Here is a 22,867-nt window from a genome sequence, read left to right on the forward strand (position 1 = left end):
CGACAGAACTCGCCGAAAACTGTCCAGAACTCCGAACTATAAGAAATCCGAGCTACTCAGAACTACTTGGTACTCTCAAAAAAATTTTCGAAGATTTCCACTATTTTTTTTTAACTTTATTATTCTTCAAAAATGTTTTTTATGTATCAAGAACTCTAGGTATTCACAAAATACTTCTGTTAAGTTGATCAGAACTGTGCGACCTTGAATTTCGTTAAAAAGTTAGCATCCCATTTTTAAAAAATTATTAAAAAATGATTATTATGCGCAAATGTCATTAAAAATCGTAGAGAACTCTTCGTATCGCCAAAAAAAAGCAGGAATTATCATCAGAACTATTGTATCTAAAAATTAATTTTTCAAAAATTTTTAATTTTTTTTTTATTATTCGAAAATTTTTTTACATATCAGGAACTCTAGGCAATCGCAAATTGAAGCTATTAAGCCGCTCAGAACTATTCCACCTCGAAATTCGATAAAAAGTTAGCACCCCATTTTTACAAAATGTAAAAGAAATGTTTATTGAGCGGAACTCTTCGTCTCGTCAAAAGGAAGTGGGAACTCTAATCAGAACTCCTGAGTACTATAGTTGGGGTGCTAACTTAACATACCCACAATAAGCGCGTGTCTAGTTTAATGCTCGCTATAAGTGGTGGCTGTGTGGCGGTTCGCTTTGGAACAGTTGATTATTCTTGATCTCAATATGGAAATATTTATTCACATATCATTTTAACGTCAGCCACATCAATCGTCTTTTTCGAGTTGTATACATTCGTGTTGTATACATTCTTAATACGATATCGACAACTGAAGACGCCACTTAAATTATGCACCAAAGATCATCTGTTAGTCTAAATAAAACTTCGTGGAAATGTATTCAAGTTGAGTTGAACTTTAAAAGAAACAAAGTCATTGATAATTTCCTATGTGCAAGCTTAATTTGCTTGTACTGAAAAAAGAAACAAAAGTACATATTCTCTGTCATAATATCGTAAATAAAAAATATTTTAGCTTAATACGTATATCAAAGTATAATAAAACTCAAGAATGGAGTCTTGTGTCGTACATTAATTTATTTTCTCTCGTTATATATTTTTTTTTAAATACAAACTATATTTATCGTAATAGTCGTTATTGATGTTTATCGTAAGCAAATATTATATTTCTCTAGAGAGCGAATGTTATTTCAGTAGTGATAATAATGTGGTAATAATGAAGAATAATTCATAACTGTCAGTCAACGACAAATAAATAAAAATTAATTTGTTTATTCCTGATTCTTCAGAGCATAGCAGTTAATTGAAATGATTCGATTGTTACTGGTTTATTTGCTAGAAAAACATAGAAGGGAAAAACAATAAATAATATACAGTTTTAAATTGTATATCTTTACACACATACTGTCTGTCTAAAATTTTTAAAGTGAAATCTCACTCTGAAGAACGAAATCTTACTTTTAAATATTAAAAATTGAGCCACTTTTTCAAGATCAACTTAATTTTCACTTTTCAAAGTAAGATTGCACTCCAAAGAATTTAGACAGTATATTGCAGTTTTATACGTTTTAAACGTATATTTAGCTTGTAGGGATAAAAGAGAACGAAATTTCGCGTTCCTTCGAGACGAAAGAATAAAACATATTTACATAAAAGGATAACAGGCGCTCGTAAGGCTTGAAAAATATGAGATTATTTTGGTGAACTGGCGGATTTGCCGCACGATCCAGGCGGCTTTTTAGACACAGTTGCGTGCACGAAATAGCGGGCCGCGATATTTTCAGAACATATGTGACTGCAACTGCGGTCTGCCGGGATGCAACGACATGCATTGTGAATCATGCCCCAATGATATTATATACTCACTTGCGAAATATATGAGCCACTGTATCGATATAATGATGAGTGCAATGTGTATACATGTATTGTATTGTATATATACACTGGAAAAAGAGAGATTAGGTTAATTGAAATTCTGGTTGAAAATGGAGAAATTATAATTTTCTGTTCTTGAATCTATTACGATATTCTAGTTAATCTAGTTAATTAATCTAGTTATCCTAGTTAATTAAGAGATAATTAGAATTCTAATTAATCAAAATCTTTTAATTTTAAGGATGTTGATTTTCAAAAAACCGATCTTCTCAAACGACAGAAGCAATTTTAAATCGATCTATTTTTTAAAAAAATTGATTTCTTTTCTAGCTAAAAGAAATCTTCGTATAAAACCTCTTTGTATAAAATCGTTCTTTTTTTAACAAAGGTTATTTTGAAGTAATTTTGCAGAAAATAAATTTTTATATATCGAATCGATCCAGAGATCGTACATCTCTACTTCTGGTTTGTTCGTTTTCAACCAGAAATATTTCTTGATATATAATCCTCTGAATTTATGTGTACGAGTATTATTTAGTTTTATGGTTGTTTGGTAATTAATTTATAATGTGGATTATACTAGTATATAGATATTTAACCACGAATATTATGCGTGTATCGAGTACACTCATTGTTTCATCATATCTATTTGGATCGAATAAATTATTTTGTTCGCAGATGATCTTCGTTTTACTTTTTTCAAAGTATTCATACATTTCATTCACATACTCGCTTTGTACAAAGTATTTTTACATATTATTATGTAGACGCCACATTAACTTAAATGTCGAAGACATCACAGTTGTTTCTTTTGTTTATTGAAAAAGAAAGAAAGAGGAAAATTATTTGTACAATCTTATTGAAAAAACGCAGTGAACACGCGATGTCGTTACGATATGCCGCTTAATGCCTTAAATAGCGCATATATTCTTCACGCGAGCACGAAGGATTCACGCTCCATCGATTCTTCAGCAAATTTCACATGAAAGCGCGAGCATTAATGAAAAATCATATCCAAAGTTCAGCGAGCAGGAATAATCGGATCGATTGCAGTTCACCTCGTGTCTTATAGATTAACTAAATAAGACCGCTGGAAAACGCAAACTGTTACGCGCCTTCGCGCACGAGCTAAGCAGCGACAGAAATATCCAGCCTTGACTTCCTCACGATCTTTTCTTTTTATTTTGTTTTGTTCTTTCGCGTCGATTTCCTTTTCTTCGAAGATTGCATTCCATGCCGTTCGCTCCAGAACTACTTTGGAAGGGCTGCTTGCTCCGTTTACTCTCAGCGGAGTTCGCACGAGCGATGTGCAATGGACTGATAAAAGTATTACTGCTCACCGTCGTCATGTTGCTCGTCTTCGCGACGCGCGTGGTTTGATACACACCGGTAGGTACGATCGTCATTGAAAATAATCGCAATGCTGCACATGTCGTAGGTGTCACAGGGATTCGATCAACTAGTGCGCAATACAACCGGACGTATCTACGACCCCCATACTTCGTCGTGGCAAACGGACACGGCAGCTATCAGCGAACGCATCTCGATGTTGCGTACTGTAGAACATCCGCAAGGTCGTCGGGAAAAATGCGATTTGAATCACTTCAGAGCAGCTTGAGCGCCTTTCCTTTAAAAATTAAGATTGAAGACGCTGAAGAGGCACCTTTTAAAAATACTTTGAAAAGCATTATTATTTATGAAAAAATATGTGTAGTTATGTTTTAAATTGGTGAGAGAGAGAGAGAGAGGGGGGGGGGGAATAGAATTATATTCTGTTCTCTAAATTTTATAGGAGTGGAATTGTAAAAAGTGCTTAAAAATTGACTTTTTTTAAATACTGACTTAATTGTCACTCACCACACACTTTAGAATTAGATTCTACTCCATAGATGTTAGACAATGAAGTATTTTGGAAACTTTTGAAAGAGAATTTTAAGAATTTACCTTTTTATTACGAGTTTCCACTGCGAAGAGAAGGTGATATGTATTTTCGAATGGAGCAAAATGTATTTGAAAATAACACATGTGCAACGGATATGACGCGTGAACATAAACCGGATACGATAATATTTGTTCGTAAGGCGATAAACATTCTCAGGGATTCAAGGCGAACATCTGCTATAAATAAAAGTCTAACTAAGGAAAAATATATATCTGTGATAGATTATTCGTATGTTAGGTATCTATTTTTTTATTTTATTGAATACAGAGAAGAGTTATTTATGCTGCCGAGTTATTTCAATAAAAGAATATCATCAACATTACCACAAAATGTATCGATGAGAGATTCTTTTCTATTCTATTTAAAATTTTAGAAGTATATAATAATTATAGGTTTGTGTGTTTGCGTTGTTTGAAATCCTCAAAAATTTTTTGCATTTAAAATAAGGTAAATATAATATATTTGAATGTTGAAGAAAAAAGAAACTGAAGATACTAATTGTAAGTGCAAAAGTATACAAACAACGCTAACAGACTTTATATTTCGTTAAATATAAGATAGATGATCGAATGCGGCAAGCTTTAGGTTTATTATTATCCGATCACATAAATTTGAAGACTTCTATTAATCTTTACTTGTTTTTTCATTGCAGGAAGAGAACATAGGATGGACCAAGTCGTGCGAACAGGTGTCGTTCATCATTGAAGAGGAGGAGTATCTCAAAAAAGCGAGAGAAGCAGGAAAACTCAAAGGATGCCTGCTTCGTCGCAAACCGCCGCATCCGAGCGGCGAAACGAAAGGGTGGTTAGTATTTATTGCAAATATTTTCTTTTTTCTCAAAAGTGATTATATTTCAAACAAATTAAATATAAAATACAAATAAACAATAAGAATTAATAGAACATATATTTATAATTTCCTAAAAAGAGATAAATTTTAATAAAAATATGTACAAGATAAATTTTACAGTTTTAAAACGGTTTTTTTATTTTTTAAATTCAAATCGGTGACATTTTTTGAAACGCTTGTTTATATAGAAAACTTCTACAAACCATTTTAATCTCTAAATGTTTGATTAGAATCATTATCTTACCCCTATTAAACTGGACCCCCCCACCAGCAAAAATCGAAGTGGCAATAGATCAAAAATTTAGTGCTTTTTAGTTGCCCAAGAATTAATTTAGTTGGTCCAGCCGTTTAGCAGCATTTTAAAAAAAAAAGGGGTGGGTCCAGGTTAATATTAAGAAGCTGGACACTCCCATAATAAAAAAAATAGATACAGTGCCGCTACAATGAAATAAACCACACCAGATTTAGTTCCTATTTAGTTGCTCCATCGAAAATTAATATTTTTAACGCAAAATCAATATTTGGGAGCACGTCACAGGAACCTAAACGGACCGCCGCGTCGCGCTGCAAGTTTCACTGCAACCAAACGAAAATTATTCGGGCATATAACACTGTTACTAAAAAAAATATTTAATGAAAGTATTACCAAATCATAATAAACCTTGAATATGTGCATGAAGTTAGCACCGCCATTTTGTAAAAAAAAAAAAAAAAAAATTTGTGCTAAATTGTGCTAGATTTGTGCTACATTGTGCCGCAAGAATTAATGACATAACTCAAAAAATAAAGCGTTAAATTGAAAAAAAAAACGTTTTTTTCAATTAAACGATTTGTTTTTTGAGTTATGTCATTAATTCTTGACTTAATCAACTGAAAAGCACTAAATTTTTGACCTATTGCCACTTTGATTTTCGCTGGTGGGGGGGTCCACAGTTTAATAGGGGTCATTATCTTTATCTACGTATTTCGTCTTGTGAATTTTCCAAGTTGTTTGATAATATATGAAATAGATACATAAGAAAAAATATGTTGCATATGGTCTTCTTTTAACAGCTAACACATGAACCACCGAAATTGAAAACGACTTTGAAGACACCTCCCAAACAAGCGACTAATCCTTTACAATTCGTCAAAGTCGGACCATGTTCACTGTATCGAACCGCGCAGGAACAATTACAAAAAGTCCAAGAGGTGAAGAAAATCAAACAGGAAGTCCGCGATGATCCCGAGGACTGGCAATCAGTGAGTAATTCTAAAGTCATCATCTTATTAATAAAAAGAAGAAGTATATTATTACATACAAGTTCGACAACTTGTACTTACATTCGATAATCTTGACTTTAATTCTATAATTCACCAATTATGCAAATTAAAAAATTTATATCTTAGATGTTTGTTTGAAAAAATTATTGAAGTTTGTTCTATTTTTTTAATGAATCCGTTTTAATTGAGATAAAATATTACAAAGCGAATCAACATATTAAAAAAAAGAACTAAAAAATTATTTAAAATACATCATTAGATTAAGTTTAAAATAATTAATAATCGAATTAAGTATCAAAATTCAAAGTAACAAACATAAAATTTCTTATTAAAAAAGTTAATAAAGTTAATTAAATATTTTATAAATCATTATGTATTTTACTTAAAAGTTTTTATATAGTAGATGCGGTTTTTTTAGTAATGAAAAATGACGTTCTATCCGTAGAATTTGGATAATTGGAAGAGTAGTCGAAGGAAGCGGCAGGAACACATAATCGAGCGAGTGGTGGAAGTGAAAAAACTCGAATTGGAGGAACACGACCGTCTGCGTCGTAAGAACAAAACCTTCTCAGAGATGATGGAGGAGCGGGGTAACAGGGGTCGTAAGCTGAGCATCAGCTTGGCTATGTACAACGAGGAGGATGCGAATGATCTTAGCGACCTCGGGATCGGTACGAGCAGCGGCAAGAGCTCGGTCAGCGGCGATACGCATGACGACACACATAGTGTTTTGGTACGCATTTATTCAAATACGTGCATAATGTACACCTTACGTTGCGTCAACTCGCTTGTATTGAAAAAAACAATAATTCCGTTAAATTTATTAACACAAATTTTGTAACAAGGTAAATTAATTTTTAAAAATGATTTATTAATTGTATAACTATATATAAATACTTTTTTAAGACAAATTAATGAAAATCGTTAATTGTTGATCATAATATGTTGATTAGCATTTTATTTTATTCTTTTTTATTATAAATCCATACAAGAATTATCGGATTATAAATTCAAGACTTACCACCACATTTGCAATGATCTCACCAAACCATATTAATCGTATGGCCATGACTATGACCGTTGTACATTTTTACATTTGTTTATATTATGTATCACCTGCAAATATTCCCAAGCTATCTGTCACGCGATCAATAGTCATTTCTATATTAAATCGACAAGAAGAGAATAATATTACAAGTTAATTATTAAAGCACACTTCTATAGCAAAAAATTTTATAGATATTCTTACGAGAGAGAGAACAGCATTGTTCGATAACATTATGTTTGTTTTTTTCGTATAGAGCGACAGGGATAGCGAGATTGAGAAGAACCATTCGGATGTCGATAACACCATTGATATGACCTCATCCACGACGACGAGCATTGCAACATCGACGACGACGACGACGACGGCGGCGGTGACAATCGCGACTACATCAATAGCAACAACAGTAACAACGGCAACGACAACTGCGGATACTAGTACGACAATAACATCAACAATAGCACCGATGACAACGACGGCAACGACTACCGTGACGACAACGTCTACCGCGAGAAAAATGTTTGGTCGTGGTTTTCATGGCAATCTGAATCACAATCAGGAATACGATTCCGGTACTACCGCGACAACGAGTTCGCCTGAACCGGAAGAATATACATATGAAGGCGCCATTCGTGGTTACGTGTCGAGAGTGTCGCAAAACATACCGCGAAGATCCTTGACTGGAATCGACTCCAAATTAGACGCGACAAAGTCGTCGGTAAACGGTTCAAAAACGAACTTGAACGACGACAGTAGTAAGTCCCCGCTGTCAGTGGTGAAGGTAGACATATTGAAGCGACGCGAGATGTTCGAAAAGGCGTCACAGAAGAGCAGCGACAGCAAAACAAATAATAGGCTATCCGGTGATTTCACCGGTACGAAATCGATCAAAGAGAGACTATCGAGTCTCGAAAGACAGAAGTACGAGATGGAGAACGGTGACAAGGCCACTAACAAAACTCTCAACCGATTATCTGGTGACATGAGTTCTATCCGGGAGAGACTCACTCATTTAGAAAAGCAAGCTTCGGAGCGTGAGAGCAAGAGTTCCGTTCATCGTAAGCTCAGCACGGAAGATGTGGAAACGGTGAGGCCTCTCAGGGAAAGACTGTCCACCTTGGAGAAGTATAGTAGCAGCGACGAGTCTTCGGTGCCAACCACGACGAATGAGTCGCGTTCGCACAACGGTGAGCTCACCGCTAGGACAATAAAGGATCGTCTCAGCGCACTGGACGTAGCCAGGAGCAAGGACGCGACGGAGAAACGAGGACCCGCCCACGTCAACAAACATCCGCTTTGTTTCCGTGATCAAGAGAACAGAGTCGACACATCGACTCCTAGCGAGAGGAGTTCGTCGCCCGACTCGGAATATCGCGTACCGCGAGCCGTCTTCCATAGGAGCCTGGACTCGTTGGACGCGGACGCATCTAGCGGCCCAGACACGTTCGAGCGTGTGCAAAGCCTCGAAGAGCTCGATTATGGACGTCAATATCCCGCCTCGTCGTCGTCCGCAGAACTCTTGAATGACACGGACCGCGAGGATTCAGGTATTCACACTGCAGACGTAAGTTGCTCGGTCAGTCAGGCAGATGAGCCGATCGATGAGGAGATTGTGCAACACACCAGTGGTACGATCGTCGAACGAAGAGAAGTCGAAGAGAGGGTCAAGACTATGTCTGTCATCCAAGAGGACGCATTAGCATCAGGCACATTAGTGGAAGCGCCGAATGACACCGCGACTACTCGTTCACAGTTCACCAGTCACCGGGAGGCAGTAGCAGTGAACAAGGTAAGAGAGATATTGAAACTTTCAAGATATTTATTATATTTTCATTATATAAATTTTGGTAAAGTTCCACTCGATAAGAAACATTTATTCATATTTTCATGGTGATTTCATTTTAAATGTCTGACGTATAGGCATAGTAACTTAAATTTAAAACTTGTTAACTGATGCATATTCAAGGAAAACAATTTCAGTATTAATTATATTTTTTCTGATCCTATTCACACCTAAAAAATCAGACAGCAAACACTATGTTTCCACTTTATCTACTATTTCCTTTGCACCAATTTCTTTTTTTTCTTTTTGGTTATGGGTTTTTGGACAATTATATATCGGGTAACTCTTTGATTCTATAGGGTACTGCTGATACTTCTGGGGAACTATCAACTAACAAATCACAGTCGCAGACGCGCGTAGAGGCCATTACTAACTCTAATACACTTCGTTCGCATATTTCCCTGCCTCGCGCAATCACCCATTCGAGTCCGAAATTACCTTCACGAGAAACAACAATCCCCGAAAGCATTTCGAAACTACGAGCGTTCAGTAAAGACACGGCCGAGTTCAAAACAGATTCCGAATTAAGTCCCAACGAGTCCATAGTATCGGCCAGTTTGAAAATCTCCATCGAGCAAGCGAGACCGAAATTCATTAGCCAAGCAAAGCGACAGAATCCGCCCAAGGAACATCTCTCCAATCTGCCTCAACCTCAGCCGTGTTTAGACACCATCCCCGGCGCGGAGACATATCAATTGTCGTTTCCCGCCATCAGAGTCCCGACTAGTCTCTCTCCCGAAACCAGTCCGGTTTCCAAACCCTGCCGCACCACGTCCAAGATTCCCACCCCTCTCTCTCGCAAAACCTCGAAGTCTTCGCCAACGAGTCCCGACTCTGTCTTGACCTCGGTCGTTCCTAAATCTTCACCCTCGAAGGCGCATAACGCGACTAACAAACCCTCGACGAGTCAATCTCCTTGCTTGATTCGGAGAACGTCCGAAACGACGACTGCCGAGATCTCCTCGCCTGTGTCCCCACAAACAAGTTCAGCGGAACTACCTCCCTCGTCGAGATTACCCGCAGCGTGTGCGCGACGTCACGACGATGCGCTACTGTCTGCGGAACGACGTCGCACCGTAGTGGAAGTGTGCGAGAAGGTGGTGGTACCTCAGGGCAAAGTACCCATGACACCGCCGGTGACGCCGTTCATCACGGTGAACCGCGTCAACACGGTGGACAAGCGGACAACCCCCGTCACCGAGGTTAGAAGCGATCAGCAAGCCGGCAACGCCTCGAAAAATTCCTAAAGACGCGAGGACCATCTTTTCTGACAATAACAACCGCGCAGTGTCCTCCTCTTTTTATCAGCCTCTAGACAAGCCACGCTAGATCTTGTACATAGAGCCACCGTCTCGTCGGGCGCGAGGAATGCGAGGGTGTGTCGAGGGTGTTAAACGCTGAGAGAACGAGGGTTCGAGGAACAACTCTGTCATCGTTTCGACCTTATCCGCGTGTAAACTGTGTTATTTATCAGCCGATGGATCGAATAGGTTGAAGACTATACGTTCCACATTAGCTAAACAATTGTGCAGCTCTTCTTCACTTAACGTTTACACTTTCGTAGAAGTTACTCGGTTTGAAAGAAAGTTCCGCTGCCAGTTCTTTGAAACTCAAGGGCTTTCCCGAAGGAGAGATTTTATTTTAAGGAATTTAGCATTAAAAAAACGAATCGCTATTGTCTCTACGCTCATTAAACGCGAAGTTACGTAAAGCTACGCTGTTAGTCATGTAAATAGACGCGACGCAGGTGCGAATATAAGATAATCTTCGGTTATACGATATATAGACTTAGATCGTGCTATGCAGTAGAAACTCTACCGTGAAACTACTGCTACGCGTTATAATATACGGCGTAATGACTTGTAATAGAGTTCACAATTGCGGTATTATGTCTGTGACGTAACAGCAGACAATCTAAGCGCTATCGAATACGCCTTTTAAGGAAAAACGTAACGGCCGATCTCGGCATTAATTGACTTTAATCGGCAGTTTAACTTTATCTCCTCTGCAATTACAGCGAAAGCTGCGAACGAACAATCGACTAAAGTTGACCGCCGATATCGACCGTAAGCGGGAATAAACCATTGTGATAACACGTTCAATCGCTCCTCATCTTAATTACGATCGTGCATTAAGTCGAGCACATCGATTAGAATATCGGCGATATCGCCGGGCGTTCTCCAAGGAACACTTTAATAACTTCACTTGCGGTGCTCTGAGTAAATTTTAAAAGAACTCGCCGACACTTGACGCGCGATTATGATTAATTGCCATGGATTATAAGCGGCCGACCAAAAGAAAAAGAAAAAACGAACAACGATGAAATATAAGATACATTGGCCAACAAAACCTGCTATGTCGTATTATTTTCTCTTGCATTCACGTGGATCTTATCATGCGAAATAGCAAAGCTTTATCTTGCTTTTTAATTTTACTATTTGTTTTTATCACATAGTTATTATCAAAGAAAAATCAATTCCAGATTGATTGAAAGAATTTGCTCCTACAAATTTTAATCATCTTTTATTATTCAATACCTACATCAAGTTCATCGAAATTCAACAAATCAATTGATTCATTTATGATCATAAATTTGGACGAATTATTAGAGTCCGTATACGAGGTCCGTCGAGACGTTGAATAACGTAAACAGCTTGTCGTCGCAAATCTTGGCACAGTTCATCTCCACGGTTAACAGGGCGCATAAATATTCTCTTTTAATAACAACCACGTTCAAAGTACGATGGATATATCGACCGTGTGACGCGCGGAGTCAAGGGTCAATCGCGGTGACAGTTAATTACTAATAAAGAACCGACCGTGCCGACTATAAAATAAAGCAACCACGTGAGCCTACGTCGTCGCCGTCAACGATATTTCCATCAACGGTTGTCGCTCGTTTGTCGGCGCGCGATCGCTTTCTTTCCACGCGTCTCTGTCTTCGATACACCGAAGAGGTAAGACGTCATGTACTCTTGATTGCTTCGAGCAAGCAGCGATTTGCTTGAGCTGTGTGTTAGCCCCCGTGTGGGACATCGTGTCGACGAACGGCTTCTTTTTTTTTTCCTTTCTTTTTTTTTATAGTAGACTCCAGAACGAATGGTAATTTCACGAGACACGCATGTCTGTACGGATAGCCCCGTTCGGGTTCAGGGCCTACCTTCGAAAATCTTCAAAGAGATATTATTGAATTTTCTCTGTATATCTTGTCTTGCAATTAATAGCAATAATAGGAATAGTAAGAGGAAGAAGAGACGTTAATTAGACATTAGCCCTCCAACACAACTTTGTATCCTTTAAGGCACAGTCGATTTCACGTTTTCTCAAAATTCTTATTCAATATATGTAAAAAATAAATAAAATACAGTTTAATTTTTAAAAACTTACTATATTAAAGATTCCACAAAATATAAGAATTTTTTCAGATTTTTATGTAATCTGAAACCATAAAAAAATATATACTATTTTTCTCAATGATCCACAGTGTAAACTATAATCGAAAATTTCGAGGTGATATACTGGAGGGTTAATTTTATTGAAACAGTAATTCGAGAAATAATCTCTAAACGGACAGTTTCAATAACCTATAATAAAAATAACATTAAGAGGTCATTATCGATAGTTTGTTTATCTCTATTGTCGTTTATCAGAACAACACATCAGGCACGCGTCTGATTTGTTCATAATCAACAAGTAGAGGACAAGGTAGGCCCTGATCAAGTTCCTTATCAGTCTCATTTAGAGACGGACGATTGTACATATTTGGTTGGTGAATTCCGCATCGCACTTTGCACTCGGGGAACTTGTGCCTCGATAACGGAGGCTAGATATCCCTCTTATCTCTCTCTTTCTCCCTCGATCGCCGAAAGACGCCTTATCGCGCCGTGTGCGCGCTCACAGCCGGCTTTAATCAGTCTGACAACACCTGACATCACGGTGATCTCTAGTGGCTGTGCGATTTTCGAGGCGTGTGCACGATCCGCTTGCAACTTGAGAAAGTGAACGTAGTTTTTCCCTCCTCGTGTGCTCGTCACCTGCATGCGATTTGCGAGTATAACTCGTGAGGTAAGAGGTACTACCGAACGGTTAGGTGTAAATGTGTATGTGTGGGTTATTAGTGAAGTGTGAGATTTTTTTTAATTTTGCCGTGTATAGTGTTTAAAGAGATCGCGTGATCGAGTTGCTTCGATCGACTTGGCACTTGTAGGCTTTCTTGACGGCTTAAGAACGCTCACTCGTGTATTCGCTTTTGAAACGCGAAAGAGTATTGAAAAGGCTTATGATGATAGTATCTAGAAATTACATAGAGATGCAATAATTTTCTTTTTTCTTTATTAATTTGCTTTGAGAAACAGAGTGGGAATGAAAAGAAATATAGAGAATTAAATTTTGAATGTTAGTTCTATACTGATATGTTAATATTTGATTGGTTTTAATTAATTTCTATACAATTCTTCTGTGTTTTAATTAAAATTGTTCAAATATATTTGTCTTCTTTTAGATATTTAGTATTTTAGTCTTTATTATTTGCACTTTTGGAGCTTCTTTCTTTTCAATCGCTTATGAATTTACTGCCTCATAATTTCTTTTAATCAAGAGCATTACACAGTGCATGAAAAATATTGACACCATTTTGACACAATTGACAAGCTTCTACTCGACGATGCTTTACCGATCACGCATCGCCGGCTAGTAAATTACAATTTTATGCAATATTTATGTTAAAATATTTTATAAAACAATCAACACGAAGATTTTGCAACGATTTGCATTCAAATAATCTACGATAAATGAGATTAATCTTTCACGAAATTGATCTTGTTACGATTGTGACGAGATCCGCGATAGATTCGCAAGAGATACAAGAAATCTTAATCGTAAATCGTTGTTATTCGAGTCATTACAAATCAGTGCTTCTCAAGTCTGTTGATATCGTAACATGAGCTCCGTACATCTTCATAAAGGCGTGTCAAATCGCGAAGAAAAGCGCACGTGATTGCGAAGATCCGCCGCGAGACTCATCGGACGTGTAATATTACGCAACATACGTCGACCTGGTAAAATGCGCGTATTCCCACAGCAGGAATTTCACATCTGGTACGCGCGAGAGACATTCTCCTGACGTTTTTTTTCGTGTAACCGCTACGTTGGGAAAATATGCCGATCACAATTGCGGTGAAATACGACGTCGAAGTACACGCATTATATATTATGTCACTTAACGATTGCATCATCGGATCCACGAACGCGGATGTACGAGCCACAAAAATCTCCGAGAGCATAATCTCAACTTAAATGTCGCAGTGCGATTTCTTGTCGTTACAGTTTTTTATAATGATCTAGTTATCTTGCGTTAACTGACAAGTTGTATGACATCACTATTAACTGCTATTTCGATACATATTACGGAACATTTTCTAGAGATTTCTTAAGTATTCGATTAGAAATTGTGAGACAAATCGTGATTTTTTTATTAATTATTTAATTTTTCGTCGTAATATCGTAGTATTTATTCCTATCGTGATTATCCTAATTAAAACCAGTTTATCTTAATTAAAATGTTTATCCCTATCATGATTACCCTAATTAAAACCAGTTTGTAAAATATTTTATGTATTCTTGGGACGTTAATTAATCGAAAAATACGTTTGTATCTTTGAACTACACTAATGAGCGCGATCAGGACCACCAAAAGAAAGTGATCTTGTCTTTTTTAATCAAAATTCATCCATCTTCGTATATTTGAGAAATTCGCTATTCTAGACCATCATCCGTCGATTTGCATAGAATGTAGCGTTGCAAAATCTGCGCGAAACTGCATTTTACATATTCCGCTCTCGGCTACATTGCGGCTCGTCTCTTCAGGAACGGATCGTTATCGAGAAAGCGGACCAAGAGGAGGAGGCAGCCGCCACCGCTGCGAACCGCCCAGTGGTCCCGGCAGTCGAACAAAAGCAACAAGAAACGACGGAGACGTCGACAAACATAGTCAAGAAGAAGTGCGACGTCGACATCGACATGCACGACGCGCCTAATGCCATGGTCGCTACGCCGACAGCCGACCATCCGCTGGAACGACCGACGAACCTGAGTTTAGCCAAGCAGGAAGTTAGTTTGGTCGACGCGCTGAATACTCCAAATCCAACGTCACCAATTTCAAAACAAGTTAGTTTTAAATTACATTAAAATTTTTATCTCTTTTGTGTAACACAATATACAATAATTTCCTGAGACAATTCATAGAGCAACACTTATAACATACATAAATGTTCTTTATTATTTATAGTTTCTATCACTAACTCTGTCCAATGATGAGGAGATAATCGCCGATCAACCTTTCCTTTTGAGTCCACCAACGAGCGTGGAACCACCAAAAGAGAAACCACCGCCGCCTCCGGTGGACGTCAGCGACGATGATAATCCTCCGCCAGAGCCGCTCAAAAGATTAAACTCCACTCGTAGAATCAAGAAAGAGTTGCGCACGAGACGCTCAGATTTTCTCGGTATTGAAGGGGTAAGCGCAAAAATCTTCAGAGATCCGCCGTTTCTGTTTATCTGAGTTGCTTTAAAAATAATCAGTCATGTTTAATTAACAGCTCTAAAGATAAACATTGTCAATTTCAATTTTGTTAATAGCAGGTCAACGATGAGGATTTCGAACCAGAGTTAACGCTGACAAAACCACCGGATATGGCGGCGATTCTCGCTGAGGAGAGGCGCATCGAACAACTCCATCGTCGCTCGTATGATACTGACAGTAATTACGAGCAAGATTCGAGCCATGAGAGAGATTCCGGGGTCGAATTAGGACACGTCGAGGATTGGGCAAAACAACCTGTTAGCCCCGACATGTCACAGCATAGTAGACAGAGCAGTGAACCTTTTGGTGCCAGTGTGACTTCTTCCGAAGAGGACGAAATTACGAAAAAAGAACGGGAGATTATTGAAGTCCTCGAAAAGGAAGAACAATGGCGATACGGCGATAATCGTGAATACAATAGGTACAGTATAATACCTTTGCAATTTTTACATTTCTTTTTTTTATGAATAAAAAATTCAGAAGACACAAAATATCCAAAAGACAATTTAAAAGATCTTCAACTTTCTAAGTCTCTTCTGGAATTTTGATAAAAAAAAAAAGGCTTAATTTGTATTGGGACGAATAAATACATTGGTGATGCCATTAGTGACTTAGGGGAAAAACTGGCCCACAAACTGCGCGAACTCGAGGAAGAGAAGATGCAACTGGAGAGAGAGGCAATATTGCGTTGCAACGAGGACGCATTTCGCAAGAGGGACGACGCACGTAAGCAGGAAGATGCTTCCTCACACGAATCACCGCAACAGCAACACGATGAGACAGCGAAACAGCGGGAGACTCAGGCGCGAACGACGGAAAAGGAAGCGAAGTACATCGGAGACAAGCGAAAAGACGAGGAGCTTGAGACGCAGTCGGAACAACTGAGGATGCAGAACAAGATCGAGGAGAAAGAGCGGAGAGTCACTGATGCGTGTCGCAAGGAGGAGATACGCATCCGAACGATGGAAAGTCAAATTCGCGAGCAAGAGGTAAGGCAAATTATTCAATTTTATATTCTTCAAACGCGAAACTAACGAGGAAAAAGAGGTTGATTTTATATAAGTAGATAGTAAATTTACAACACAAGGTACTTATTATCTTTCAAATATGTTCTTTCTTTGACATTTCTGTCAATTGATTTTTTTTTTTTCGGGGAAACTCGAAGCTATGCACAAATTTCTTCTAGCCGAGGCACGCATTTTTAACAGATAGCTTGGAAAGATCCTTGGGGCAATGCTGTGATTATTATCGATATCTCTTGATCCGTTTGTACTACCGTTATTTATACATTGAAAAAAGATTGTATGTTAGACAAGTTTACTACAACATTGCCTGAAGGATTCGATTGTTCAGTAGTAGTATGGTGCAAATCAAGTATATAGTGTAGTGTAAATATTGATAGAGGGATCGTTGCTAATTATTCACAGAGCAAGGCATTGGTCGGTACTGGGTTGAGCAGCAACGAAGATGAATTCCCTTCCGGGGTAAGGCAACAGTTGTCTTCACCACTGTTTTAGTCGCTTGTTTGCACGAAACTTTTACATAAATATTCGTATAGGAATTCTTTATATCTCTTATTACTATCTCTTTTTAATTTCGAAACATCTTAACTAATCTCAGCTTGTTTCGATATGATCTCTTTTCATGTAGTAATATATTAAACTTAAACGAATAGATTAATCATATATAAAAGGGATACTTAATTTTATTTAATTTGCTAAAACATGTTTTGTAGAATCGCGAAAGTAGCAAATAATAATTGTAAGTTTTAAATTAAATGTATTTATTTATGAAAATATTTAGAATTATATTTTGAGTAATAATAATTACTTCTATACTTAAAAAAGTATAATTAAAATTAACATGACAAAAACATTTATGTCTATTAACATTGTGCATGTAAAGATAACGAATGCAATAAAAATATCGTTATCTCTTTAGGAAGTGCTACGAGTAGAAAGGGAACTTCTACAATTGGAGCAGGAAGAATTAAAAAGACAACGCAATAATTTGGCTTATCGCGAGCAGAAGCAGCTTAGGTTAGCAGAGCAGTTACAAGAACAATGGAAATCTTTGCAAGATGTTGCGCAGAACTCTATTAAAAACACGCAACAATACAAGTATCATACTCCTGCAGTGAATTACAGATCTTCAATGCCAAATTTGCAGTTTCAAGATGCGCCAAGAAGGAGACCACCACCACCACCACCGATTCCACTTAATAAACCACGTATACTAGATCAGAGGCAAAGAGATGTTACAATTAGGTAAATACGATAATATATTTTAGAGGAAGAAAGATACCTGTTATTGCATTAAATTTTCTTTTACTATCTAATAAATATTAGTTAAATTATGTTTAAATTAAAATGAAACCTTTGTATAATGATAATAAAATCGATATTATAACTGGATAATAATTCGTATTGAATTTTTTTTATTTTATTGGGAATATAGGAATAGCCGTATACCATCCGCGGATTCAATTCCTCAACAAGTAGACGCATCGATTCGTGAGAGCGCATCGACAACGACACTTGGAAATCATACTGGCCAGCAAATGTCCAGACAGACCTTACAGGTAAGAAACCCTATAGAGTCTAAACCATGAGAAAATATCCGGTATTTTTCTTTAAAATTACGAGAGACAAATATGTACGCTATCTCATTTTTATTCACTCTGCGCACTATGGATGTAAATGTATAACAGTTCTATAAGCTTCATAGTTCCTGGCGAATATAAGTAATATATACAGTTCTATGTAATCCAACTTTTTCTCGATTTTGCGTAATATCTGTAAGTTAAAAAAATTTTTTTTCTGAGTAAAAAAGATTGGATGCGCCAGCACTTTCCTGCAACAATCTATCGTCAAAAGATTAGATAATGAAGTACATTTCAAACAATTGCGGCGAATCGAAGAAAAATGTTGGACCAATCAAGAACATTACTATTATATATCGTGACCAGATTCTGATTACAGGCATTTTACTTACAGGCATTAAGTGCAGTACCACGCCCACGAATTGTTCAAGGTGATCAGTGGGTCCAACGAAGAAAAAGTGATGTGCCTAGAGGAGCTAATGATGTGAACTATCAACATTGGCTTATTCAAGTGCGTATTAACATTATTTATATTAATTAATAAATACATAAATATTGTTTTCTTTATATAATTCTATAACTTTAAAGACACATTAACTCCATTATTAAACAATTTGTTCAATAAATCATTTACATGTTAAAATAAGATTTTTAATATTTTGTAAAGATTTAATTTTTCAGTTATATTCCAGTGTTTATCGTGTATTCTATTAAATTTCTAACAAAATTAGATACATATATTTTTTTTATCTAGTAGATAAATTCTATTTCAATTAATTTTTCAGGAGGCGGAACAAAGAAGGATTAATGAGAGAAATCAACGATCACCGGCGCGAAAACCCCAACCTCATGTAACTGGCACTTCTGTACCATATAACGCTCCAATTCGGACAGATAGCAAACCGCTACCCGATTCTATCATACAAACTCTGACGCAAAGGGTACAGAGTAAAACGCAGGAGAAACCTCTTTTAACAAGGCGAAGGTAAATTTGATCAGTCCTCGACGATTTACGAAAAAATTGATTTTATGAACTATTGATATTTTTTAATAATAGTATACAACGAAAATTTTTTAATGATTAATCATAATTACTTAATAATTATTAATATATATTTTTTTAATAAAAATAAAATATATTCTCTTATTTTTTTATTTGTATATTTAATATTTAGACTTTCCTTTCAAAAAGGATTTTAAAAAAAATATTTTTATGAATTATCTATGAAAGAACATTTTCATTTTTTCAGGCCAGAGCAAGTTCACAATCAAGAACACTTGACTGTGCAACAACAATCACCACAATATACATTACAATCTCAAAAAACACAACATACGCCAATTGCGAATAATAGCGGAAATCAAGAAAAAATGCTAAGTGTGAGCGGGAAGAAGAAATGTTCACATTGCGGGGAGGAATTAGGTAACGTTAATAGGTTAATATTAAAACATTATTTCATTATTATAAATATTTTTACGATTCCTTTTAGGTCGAGGTGCTGCGATGATAATCGAAAGTTTACGATTGTTTTATCATATGGAATGCTTTAAGTGTTGCGTATGCCATGTGCGTCTCGGCGATGGATTGATGGGAACGGACGTGCGCGTTCGAAATCATAAACTCCACTGCCATAACTGCTACTCCAGTGACGATGGTACAAACATTTAATTCGTCAAATATAATTGTATGATATACGTTTTGATTTCAAGAGTATTCGATAAAATTCATGTTACTCTCGATATAATTAAAAAAATAACATTAAAAAAATTTTATGTTAAAAATAATTGTAAATGTACAATATTTATCAATCTGTTGAAAGTTTTATATTGTAAAAATATAAATATGTTATTAACGATAATTATAAATTACGAATATGCGAAAATTTAGTAAGATACCTTCACTCAGAATTTGCTACATTGTTTTACTATATTGCTATTAAATTTTCAGGTGTCAAGTTCAGTTGTGTGTAGAAGCCTGGTTATCGGAATTACGCTGATTAATTTAATTGTAACGCTTTTTCTGGCCTATATCTTAAGATCTTCATAATCAACTGTTTAGTTACCCTTATTTAAAAGTATCATGTTGACACGCGCGACATAAAGTAAATTGCATAAACATAATTTTTTGACAGATCAAATACAAAGAGGAATGAAGGATCATTTTCCGCGAGATATATTTTCCGTATTTTTTATTTAAAATAATGCGTTTACACATGTATGCAATACTGTTTCTACCAACTAACACGAATCATACGTGATTGATGTATATAAGATGTATTTATGTAATTAGTCTAGAGGTAAGATAATTGTTGAGATATGGTTTTAATGTGGATGTAACTGGCGTCATCTGACGCTGTATATTTTTGTAATATAGTTCTCGTACTATTTATACCAGATATATCTAATTTACAACGGTTATAACAGAATGTACGCGATTGTTTTCTCAAGCGAAGTCTTCGATCCTTTTTTTTTTTTCATTTTGGAAGCGAATAGTGTTAGGTTTGAAGTCTCCCATAAAATAATCAAATTTCGATTTCGCAAAGCGGCCAAAATAGTTACAAATAGTTGATCTAGTAAAATGCTAACCTAGTTCAATTTTTAAAAAAGAGGGTCACTCCTCTCCCGGCACACATAGATGTGTGCTATTGTATCATCTTTTTAATTAAAATTTCCAATTTTTTTTATTAACTTCAAAAATTTATTTTATCAAATGTCAATGAGTATAAGAGTAAGATCTATACTATTTTTTTTTCATATATATTTCTATTTTTAAAATTAATTTGACATAAAGTATTCTTTATATTAATAAATGAATTATGTATCCACAAACTAAATTTTTTTTTAACATCTCTGGAGGGATATTAGTTTTAAATCTGCCAAGAATGTAGATTCGCCACTACTGAATCAAAATAAAACTTGTCGATACTTCCATACTTGATGGCATATTTGAATTAAGACTCGATGCGATTGTTTTAACATAAGCAAGACGACGGTTTCTCAATTACTTCCCACAATTGTGTCGAAGACATGTTACATTGTGAAATATTGTAACATACGCGCCTCGTGTTATTAACGTAATTTTATATTAATGAAAAAAATAAACGTAAAACACATAAGATTAATTTTTTCTGTAAATTTATTTCCTGTTCTATAAATTTTGTTTACTTCTGTCAACTTTCAATTAAATGCTGAAATTGCAACATTTACATGTAATAGCAATTGCATGGTGTGTAATTAATTCCACCATGAGCAATGGTATGTCATTTTCAATAAAATAATAGATATGTGTAAAATAATAAAAAATATATGATAACAAATGATTATCTGTTGCTGTGGTTAAAGTCTCGTTACAATTAATTGAGGGGATGGACGGAATAAAAGCCTAATTAAAAAATTTTGATTTTAATAAAAATTAAAATAACTTGCTATTTTTTATTATACAACAAATGGGAATAATATTATACATTTATGTAATGTCTTTGAGAAGTTACATGTATAATATTTGTCTATTATGATCAAAAAATATTTAAAAAGTTATTTGCAATTTAAAAAATGCATTTATACCCTTTTTCTGAATATTGATCACAGTATTGTAGGAATCAATAGAAAAGACTAGATAAAGTCCATGTTACGCATGGACGTCACCTAATAAAATTTTTTAATGTTAATATCGACAATATGAAAGCAAATAAGACAAATGTAATCAAAAGGGTTGTTAAATATAGTATCACTTACTGAAGTATCAGGTTTAATTAACTCCAACAAAAGAGGTAGAGCGCCACGTTCAAGAACAAGATCACGTGCACATGGTTCATCTGCGGCTATATTTCTTAAGGCTCACGCTGCTTGTTCCGCAAGATTAGGTGATGAAGATTTAAGTAGGTTCACTAATTTTGGTATTGCTCCATGTTTTATAACATTTTGTGTTTGTACGGATGTACCAGAGGCTATGTTAGTTAATATCCATGTTACTTCAAATTGCAAAGGAATGCTAAATAAAAATAAATAAATTATATCTTGTTTCTCTCATAAATGTATGAAAAAATAATTTACTTAAATCAATAAATCACTTTCATAATTTTCATATATGGTACATACTTAAGATTGTTATCTAAGAGCTCAATGAAACATGGTACTATGCCACCTTCTATTATATCATTTATAGGAGGATTTTTTTCTCGACTTAATAACTTTCTGTAAGCCTGAATTGCCATTAATTGTATTGTTTCATCTGATGACTTTACGTGCTTTATTATTTCATTTATAGAAAGAGCAGAAGTGAGTGATACGTCAGCTTTATTCGATAAATCCGACAGTTCTTGATTTGATATATCAAGACTACGTCGTTTTAACAATTGATCATCCTTCTTAGCTTTACGTAATTCCACTGATAAAGCATTTCTTCTTATTCCAGCCTCCTAAGAGAGGTATACACATTACATATTAAAGGAATGGTTGTAAATATATACACAGTAGGTACTTTAATGATATTAGGGCAAATTTGAATAGCAAGTGGAGCATAGGACGTCTATAAGGCCTCTTCCTCTTTTGTCCGAGGCCTATATTCGTTTCTCGAATCAGATTGTTTTTCGGATTTGTGGGTGATTGATCCACAGAATCCTACCTCAGTCAGATATTAGAGACAAATATCTATAACTAATATGTATACTGATGTATAGGACCTACAGTTTAACGCCGAATCCGAACGGCGCTGATGATCATAGATCTTTTGATCACCAGGTGGAGCCATATTTTGGCTCATTAAACGCGAAAAATCGCGTTTGGGCGCACGTGGGATTGAACTCGGGTCTACATATCGCGAGTCAATCGCACCGAGCGGTGAGGGTGCGATTACATACAGCGCGGTACGCG

At 36.0% G+C, this 22,867-nt stretch overlaps 2 protein-coding genes across 4 annotated transcripts in view; one reads left to right on the forward strand and one right to left on the reverse strand.

The window, feature by feature from the left end:
* smash (smallish) overlaps nucleotides 1-20,709 on the forward strand; it is a 68,006-nt gene extending 47,297 nt beyond the window's left edge. For 2 of the 3 annotated variants that reach the window (XM_018546070.1, XM_018546071.1), the window contains exons 2-17: nucleotides 4,466-4,617; nucleotides 5,716-5,904; nucleotides 6,371-6,658; nucleotides 7,227-8,759; nucleotides 14,679-14,978; nucleotides 15,100-15,327; nucleotides 15,450-15,814; nucleotides 16,001-16,382; nucleotides 16,821-16,877; nucleotides 17,335-17,660; nucleotides 17,851-17,974; nucleotides 18,390-18,506; nucleotides 18,781-18,980; nucleotides 19,246-19,418; nucleotides 19,486-19,650; nucleotides 19,944-20,709. In XM_018546070.1, the coding sequence (XP_018401572.1) occupies nucleotides 4,567-4,617; nucleotides 5,716-5,904; nucleotides 6,371-6,658; nucleotides 7,227-8,759; nucleotides 14,679-14,978; nucleotides 15,100-15,327; nucleotides 15,450-15,814; nucleotides 16,001-16,382; nucleotides 16,821-16,877; nucleotides 17,335-17,660; nucleotides 17,851-17,974; nucleotides 18,390-18,506; nucleotides 18,781-18,980; nucleotides 19,246-19,418; nucleotides 19,486-19,650; nucleotides 19,944-19,966 (4,521 nt within the window). In that variant the 5' untranslated portion in view covers nucleotides 4,466-4,566 and the 3' untranslated portion in view covers nucleotides 19,967-20,709. The remainder of the gene's footprint in view (nucleotides 1-4,465; nucleotides 4,618-5,715; nucleotides 5,905-6,370; nucleotides 6,659-7,226; nucleotides 8,760-14,678; nucleotides 14,979-15,099; nucleotides 15,328-15,449; nucleotides 15,815-16,000; nucleotides 16,383-16,820; nucleotides 16,878-17,334; nucleotides 17,661-17,850; nucleotides 17,975-18,389; nucleotides 18,507-18,780; nucleotides 18,981-19,245; nucleotides 19,419-19,485; nucleotides 19,651-19,943) is intronic. The other variant, XM_018546073.1, reaches the window with a different exon arrangement.
* An 898-nt stretch (nucleotides 20,710-21,607) lies between these two features.
* LOC108778743 (importin subunit alpha-5-like) overlaps nucleotides 21,608-22,867 on the reverse strand; it is a 3,302-nt gene continuing 2,042 nt past the window's right edge. Inside the window, 3 exon segments of the mRNA XM_018545996.1 lie at nucleotides 21,608-21,640; nucleotides 21,731-21,986; nucleotides 22,094-22,413. Coding sequence (XP_018401498.1) covers nucleotides 21,608-21,640; nucleotides 21,731-21,986; nucleotides 22,094-22,413 — 609 coding nt within the window.

Source organism: Cyphomyrmex costatus, unplaced genomic scaffold (assembly GCF_001594065.2).
Source record: "Cyphomyrmex costatus isolate MS0001 unplaced genomic scaffold, Ccosl1.0 scaffold51, whole genome shotgun sequence".
NCBI classification, from domain to species: domain Eukaryota; kingdom Metazoa; phylum Arthropoda; class Insecta; order Hymenoptera; family Formicidae; genus Cyphomyrmex; species Cyphomyrmex costatus.